The sequence below is a fragment of the Chanos chanos genome, chromosome 12, assembly GCF_902362185.1.
Source record: "Chanos chanos chromosome 12, fChaCha1.1, whole genome shotgun sequence".
NCBI classification, from domain to species: Eukaryota; Metazoa; Chordata; class Actinopteri; order Gonorynchiformes; family Chanidae; genus Chanos; species Chanos chanos.
The window spans coordinates 2,814,062-2,822,455 of NC_044506.1; the positions used below are offsets into that span (position 1 = coordinate 2,814,062).

The window sequence follows — 8,394 nt, forward strand, 5'->3', positions numbered from 1 at the left end:
CAGCACACTCTGCCTAGTTTCCAGTCTGCTCTCACACTAGCATGTATAATCTGTGAAACTGAGATGATCGGGTCCATGTCACTTTAGAATCAGGTCCAGCTGAGGATTTAGAGCCAAAATAGTGGGATGTACTTTATTTGTAACTGCGAAAACAGATAAAGAAGAACAGGAATTGAACAGGAACAGAGTGCAGTAGAGAGAGGAATATAAACAGACGTTTCTTGGATGAGGAAAGGAGATGACCACATGTAGAACTGAAACACTGAAAAAAAATATTTTGAACAAATGTATGTTCTCTCTCTTAGAGTTTCACATCATCTGTTTAACTCCTTAGCTGGTCTTTGAAATCCAGCCCTATGGTCAGGGACTTGATATTTGATTGAAGAAAAGTTTGCATTGTATCTTAACCACAAAATTTTCAGATTAACACAAGAACCTGGACATCCTCTGTGTTTATACAGTTCAGGGCTATCAGTCATTATTTTTTTTTTTAAAAAAAAAATAGAAATTATTTATGTGTCCTCATCCATAAGGTAAAATGCTTTGGAACCACTGCATTGCCACATCAGTGGCTGAGTGATAAAGCGACTGTATGCTTTGGCTCTGATCCTGCTGCTCAATGATTCTGACTGACAGACAGACAGAGAGACAGGCAGAGAGACAGGCAGAGAGACAGGCAGATAGACAGACAGAGAAAGAGCAAAAGCAAAAGCAAGTGAGATGGTCAGACATAGAGACATACAGAAAGAGAGGGGGGCGTGAGAGAGAGAGAGAGAGAGAGAGAGAGAGAGAGAGTGGGGGGGGGGGGGGGGCAGTGACGGGGGGGGGGCAGTGAGAGAGAGACAGAGAGAGCAAGAGGGGGGGGGGGCAACGATATTTCTTAAAATGATCAGATATATGTAAACCAGGTATCACCAAGGCTGGGGCTATAAGACTGAGCTAATGACTCTTTCATCAGAGATCTGAGGAACTTTACAAACACACACACACCACATGCACAGACACACATACACAAACACACACCACATGCACAGACACACATACACATACACATACACACACCCACACACACGCACACACACATACACATACACACACCACATGCACAGACACACACGCACGCACACATACACACACACACACCACATGCACAGACACACATACACATACACTTACACACACCACATGTACAGACACACATACACATACACATGCACACACCCACACACACGCACACACATATACACACACACACACCACATGCACAGACACACATACACATACACATACACACACCCACACACACGCACACACATATACATACGCACAAACATACGCGTGCACACACGCACGCATACACACACACACACAAACACACACACACAGACAAAGCTGTGGGCAGCCATGGTCTGAAGGTTAGAGAACTGGGCTTGTGACTGGAGGGTTGCCGGTTTGATTCCCAGAACCACCGTCCGCGGCTGTGTGCTCTTAACCCCAATGCTCCCCAGGTACAAGGAATGCTGCTCCTGCGTGTGTGTTCACCACTGATGGGTTAAATGCAGAGGACAAATTCACTGTTCACAGTGTGTGTGTGTGTGTGTGTGTGTGTGATCACAGAGATTACATTTGCACACACACACAAAACCTTTATTAAATTTTTTGGGAAAAAAAAAGAAAAAAACACTCAAAATCTCTCTTTTCTTCCTTTGAAAATGCATCCTGATAAACACATGATGTCAGAGGGTAAGGAACTGATGTAAAACACAGACTAATACAGCTACTCACAGAGTAATGAACATTTGACAAATGTGGTTTGGCCTCTCGAGAGCTAATCTGAATATCTTTGACACGGAATACAGCAGGCTTCCACCGGGAGACCTCATTCAAAAACTATTACTTGTTACTGGAGGGCATCGTTTGCCTGGAAAGGGGCCGTGCGCTTTAGATATGCACTAGTCATCAGGATTCAATGAAGCGGCTGTGTTGATATTTAGGCAAAATGTTGAATTAGGTACATTTACACACACAGACACAAACATTAGCACATGTCAGAGGCAGAAAATGGTTTAAGCATTTGTGTGTGTGTATGTGTGTGTGAGTGCATGAGTATGTATGCGTGAGTGTGTGTGTGAGTGCATGAGCATGTATGTGTGTGTGTGTGTGTGTGTGTGTGTGTGTGTAAATCTGAACAATGCAAGCTGAATTAGAACCATTACCAGGTACAATGATAATGATGACAATTATTTTCAATCTCCATATTCCACTATTTAGCCGTTAAGTTTCCCTACGCACACACAGCGCGTTAATACCGAGCAGGGCTGTTTTAATGGGACTGTTACAGCGTGTTAAGCAGCAGATAATCACTTAGACTGCTGGGCTAATGGCTCATGGCAACTCTGTGCCTTAGCCAACACCGTCGTGCATCAACGCCAGGGGACTCTCTCACTTTAAACGCTTCGATACAACTTGTTTACGAGGTCCAAAGAAAAAAAAAAACTCCCCTCTTAAATCCACTGACAAGTGAAGAGAATTCTCTTTCCACTGTCCTTACCGCGCATATGGAGGCACTTAGCGACGGCCTTAGACATCGCCGGCATTACAATACTCGTCATTACCACATGTGGAGGATGAGGAGAATGGGGGATGATAAACAAGTATTAATGAAGGATTAGTGAAGAGGTACAAGCCCACTGGGTCTGTATTTGACCACCCTCACGGACGCTCGCCTTCATTAGAAACATGTGGGCGCTGGACACACGTGGAAACACACACGGATGTAAACGCAGCCCAGCCATGTATGCCAGCGTGTCCTGTGTGTTCACGTCCGTGTTCACTCAGCGGACATGCGTGTCCAGAGCGTCTGACTGTCCTTATCAGAGATCAGGGGCCTGAGCAGTAACCATGTGCTCTTCTGTGCTGCGCTCATAGACAGAGATCAGAGACTCAGCAATCCAACATGCCTGGGATTCAAACCCACAACCTTTCAGTTACTGCTCAACTCTAAAGAGCCGCTGTATCAATAGTGTTACACTATGTCACCCCACAGGGAGATCACACTTACAGGTATACACTGATTTTACAACGAGTTTACACACAAACATGTATGTGCGCGCGCGCACACACACACACACACACACAGAGTGCACAGTCAGGACACACATGTGTTTTGTACGTGTGGTAGATCTTTAAGCACGTATCAGAGGCATATGTCTCTCATATATAAACAGTGAACATATGTGTTGTTCACACTGCAGAGCCACACACCAACACACACACACACACACACACACACACACACACACACACACACATATACATTGAGTAAATCACACTCTCTCCACGGACACACTCACATAAATTTATTCACTGTTGTTCTCCATTAAGGATTTGTGTCTGTCTCGCATGGTGCTTTTTGAACACTGACTCGCAAACACATACACAGACACACACACACACACATACACATACATAAATGAGCTCTTACATAGTTATGTTCTTACAATCACATACACTGGAATAAAGTTATTCTCATGCATTCTCACTTACACACACACACACACACACACACACACATGCACACATACACACACAGGTCCGGAAGGAGTGCCAGTCGTAAATCAGGTAGCCAGTTTTATATAATGGAGAATTTCCACTGCAGCAGCCTGGGCCAGGCCAACCCAATCAAATAAAAGACAAATAACGCTGAACAGAATGAAATGACCGCAGGGCCCATGTGCATTTTTACTGAGGCAGTGAGAGAGTGGGCTCGCACTTCTCCTCATAAACCCCACACAGGATCTCACTGGACTACACTGCATGTCAGGGGCCCCTCACTTACTTCACATTATGATCAGGGTTATTGCAGATGGAGTAGAGTTGAACTGGGTTATTGGAGACAGAGTAGAGTTTAACTGGGTTATTAGAGACAGAGTAGAGGTTAACTGGGTTATTAGAGACAGAGTAGAGGTTAACTGGTTTATTAGAGACAGAGTAGAGGTTAACTGGGTTATTAGAGACAGAGTAGAGGTTAACTGGGTTATTAGAGACAGAGTAGAGGTTAACTGGGTTATTAGAGAGAGAGTAGAGTTTAACTGGTTTATTAGAGACAGAGTAGAGGTTAACTGGGTTATTAGAGACAGAATAGTGGTTAACTGGGTTATTAGAGACAGAGTAGATAGAGGTTAACTGGGTTATTAGAGATGGAGTAGAGGTTAACTGGTTTATTAGAGAGAGAGTAGAGTTTAACTGGGTTATTAGAGACAGAGTAGAGTTTAACTGGTTTATTAGAGACAGAGTAGAGTTTAACTGGGTTATTAGAGAGAGAGTAGAGGTTAACTGGGTTATTAGAGACAGAGTAGAGATTCACTGCTGAGGTCACAGTGTTAGTGGCGTGTGGCATTACAGCTAATAAAGAAAAGAGCTTTATTAGAGTGTGTTGCCCTGTTAGATTAAGTGTCACTCCATACAAACACACACACACACACACACACACACACACACACTCACACACACACACACACACACACTCACACACACACACACACACACACACACACAGCTCGTGACAGAGCATTAACAAGCTGTTTTGGATGGCTGGTATTGCTCAGTGTTGTAAAAATGAAAGAGCAGAGAGAGAGCAGAATGCCAGTCCAAATTGTACTGTGTGACTTCTGATGACTGTTAGAGACTGTGAACACTCTAGTGTGGAGTGACTTCTGATGACTGTTAGAGACTGTGAATACTCTAGTGTGTAGTGACTTCTGATGACTGTGTTAGAGACTGTGAACACTCTAGTGTGGAGTGACTTCTGATGACTGCTAGACACTGTGAACACTCTAGTGTGGAGTGACTTCTGATGACTGTTAGAGACTGTGAACACCCTTGTGTGGAGTGACTTCTGATGACTGCTAGAGACTGTGGACACTCTAGTGTGGAGTGACTTCTGATGACTGTTAGGCACTGTGAACACTCTAGTGTGGAGTGACTTCTGATGACTACTGGTTGTCTGAGTGAGATGTAATCTGCAGTCCATACTGTCTTTAAAAGCAATTCTCTTTGACAATTTGCTTGTATTTTTTCTTCATCTACAGTGGTTTGAGCAAACATCTTGGCAGTTTGTTTCAAGGAAACAAATAAATGAGCAAATAAGTCCCTATTAAAATAAATATGTTTATGATATCATTCATGTTCATGAAATAAACGGCTATTAAAATGTCTACAGAAATTTAGGGAATACACAATTATCTTGGGTCATGGAAAACAATAAAACACAGAAACAGGACTGTAGTGTGTATGTGTGTGGGTGGGTGGGTGTGTATGTGTGTGTGTGTGTGTGTGTGTGTGTGTGTGTGTATGTGTGTGTGTGTATATGTGTGTTTGGTGTGGATAAGCAGCTGAGATCTTTGGCTCATATTTTCCATTACTGTATCGTATGAGTCTGAAGTGCAGCTGAAACTGTTGGAGTCCTCAACAAGACAGTCTTTTAGGAAATAATTACCAAGCTAGTCTTCCAGAGGATACTTAGTGATGTGCGCGCGTGTGTCTGTGTTTGTGTGTTTGTGTTGTTTATATGTACTTGACCTCTCCGCAGCGTTCGACAATGTGAACCACCACATTCTCCTCTGGTCCTTTGCTGGGATGGGCTTCTCAGGATCTGCGCTAATATGGTTTGAATCCTACCTGTCTGACCGCTCCTATCAGTTATCTTGGTGGGAATAGGTCTCCTCCCCTCACCCTTTCCAGACCGGGGTCCCGCAAGGTTCTGTACTTGGCCCATTCCTTTTCTCCCTTTACACTAAATCATTTGGACAGGTTATCTTTTCCCATGGTCTTTCTTACCACTGCTATGCCAATGACACACAGTTGTTCTTCTCTTTCTCCCCCTCCGACTCTCAGGTCCAGCCTGCCTAGCCGACATTGCCTCCTGGATGTTCACTGACCATCTTAAGCTCAATCTAGAGAAGACTCAGCTTCTCTTTTTTCCAGTAAAGAGCTCCCCAACGATTGACGCTCCGGTCACCATTGAGGGTTCTGTGGTGTCCCCCTCCAGCGTAGCCAAAAACCTTGATGTGACCCTGGACGACCAGCTAAACTTCTCAAGCCAAATTGCACCCGGTCCTGCAGATGCTCCCTCTAAAACATCAGGAGGATCTGCCCTTTCCTTACCCAGCAAGCAACCCAGCTCATAGTTCAAGCACCTGTCATCACCCGCCTTGACTACTGCTACGCCTTACTGGTTGGCTCACTGGCCTGTGCCATCGGGCTGCCTCTGCTGGTTCAGAATGCTGCTGCACGCCTGGTACTCAACCTCCCAAAACACTCTCATGTCACTCCGCTACTCACTGCACTTCGCTGGCTGCTGGTAGCAGCCCCCATCCAGTTTAAGACACTGGTGCTGGCTCACCAGGCCACAAGAGGCTCTGCCCTGTCCTACCTTCAGTGTCCCATCACTCCATGCGCCCCAACCCGATCCCTCCGCTCAACCTCCTCTGGGCCGCTGGCGGTCCCCTCACTTCGGGAACCTGGTAGCCGTTCTACTCGGCCATGTTTTTTTCCTGTCCCCCGTTCCGCTTTCGTGGAATGAACTTCCTCACCCAATCAGGAATCACTCGCCATCTTCCACAGGAGACTGAAAACCCACCTTTTCAGAATCCACCTGTCCCCTAATGTGTAACCTTTCTTTAAAGTTATTTTTTTATATTCCATGGTATAAAATATAAGAAAAAAGGAAAAAAAGAAAAAAAAAATCCTCTGTAATAACCTTGTCTCTACGCTGCAGGTTTTGTTTTATCGTTGCAGGATATACAGGAGCCTGGTACTGAAAATAATCAATTTGCATTCCTACTCCATCCGAGACTGCACTGAACTATCATTATTCAAATCCCTCCTTAAAACCCACCTCTTTCGAACTGCTTTTAATCTATGATTAACACTGCGTCTTATACCCTTTTATTGCATTGATTTTACTAGTTTTTAGTCAAGCGCCTCTGAGTCTTATTTCTTATTTTATTGTTTCTTATGTTCTCTTATTATTTTTCTTATGATTATGATTCTTTTACTGATTATTTTATGCTTGTTAAGCGTCTTTGAGTATCATGAAAAGCGCTCTACAAATAAAATGTATTATTATTATTATTTTATTTATTATTACTGCGATCTTTTGCTGATGAGGTCGTTAAACCTGATTTACGCACTAATTTTTAGTTGCTTTGGTTTAGAAGCATCTGCAGATTCTCTCACTCACTGCCTTATTTTCTAATTACGGGTCATGGCGGGGGGGGGGGGGGGGGGGGGGGGGGGGGGGGGGGGGGGGGGGGGAGGGGGTGAAAGGTGGGGAAACACCTGGGACAGGTCGCCAATCTCAGGGCAGACACACAGACAAACACACTCAAACACACATCCATACCGAGGGGCAGTGTTAAGAATAGAATAGAATCCCATGATTACACACACACGCTGTGAACAGTGAGCATTGAATATATCCTCTGCATTTAACCCATCCTTACACACCAGTACTGAACACACACACACACACACCAAGCACAGGTGCAGCGGCCAGCAAACCTACGCCCGGGGAGCAGTTGGGGGTTAGGTGCTTTGCTCAAGGGCTCCTCAGCTGTGGATGTTTCCTGCCGGTCCTGGGAGTCAAACCGGTGACCTGATTCCCTAGCCTCTAGGCCACGGGCTTAGGGTCTCCAATTCACCTAGCCTGCATGTCTGTGGACTGTGGGAGGAAACCGGAGCTCCCGGAGGAAGCCCACGCAGACACGGGGAGAACACGTAAACTCCACACAGAAAGGACCCTGGCTGCCTGGTACGGTTTTGTGCACGTATAACTGAGTAGAAGTCCTCTGAGACTGCCTCACTAGCAACAAGATAATTAGTGGAAACTGCTGTAAAAAACGAAGAGAGACGCTAAGGGAAGGGAAAGAGAAAAATGGAACAAATGGGAGGGAAAAAGAGGAGAGAAACAGACTGAAATTGCATGATGAGACCCTGCGGAATAGGTGTGCACACACACACACACACACACAGACACACACACCCCATACACACACAGACTAGCCTGTCATCAGTAATTGATTTAGAAACTTCTTCCTCTCTTGTGGTGCAGGAGAGAGAAGAGTAGTACTGACATGTAATAAGATTTGACTATTACTGTACCATAAAACAGAGTCAGGAATACACAGGTCATGAAATCATCCTTCAAAACCACACACTCAGGAAATGATGTCAAGAGGGCTTTTCATCATATGAAAGTAAAAGTCACTAATGAGTTTAATGCCAGTATTAAAAAGCAAACACTCATTATCATTTTAACCTCTCTCTCCCTTTTTAACCTCTCTCTCTCTCTCTCTCTCTCTCTCTCCCTCTCTCTCCCTCTCTCTCTTTGCA

The 8,394-nt window shown here is 44.7% G+C and overlaps 1 protein-coding gene across 1 annotated transcript; it reads left to right on the forward strand.

The window, feature by feature from the left end:
- The first annotated feature begins 5,526 nt into the window (after positions 1-5,526).
- Positions 5,527-6,583, forward strand: LOC115825444 (uncharacterized). The gene is given in 3 exon segments (XM_030789277.1): positions 5,527-5,704; positions 5,881-6,105; positions 6,108-6,583. Coding segments are annotated over 3 exon segments (879 nt in total).
- The last annotated feature ends 1,811 nt before the right edge of the window (positions 6,584-8,394 follow it).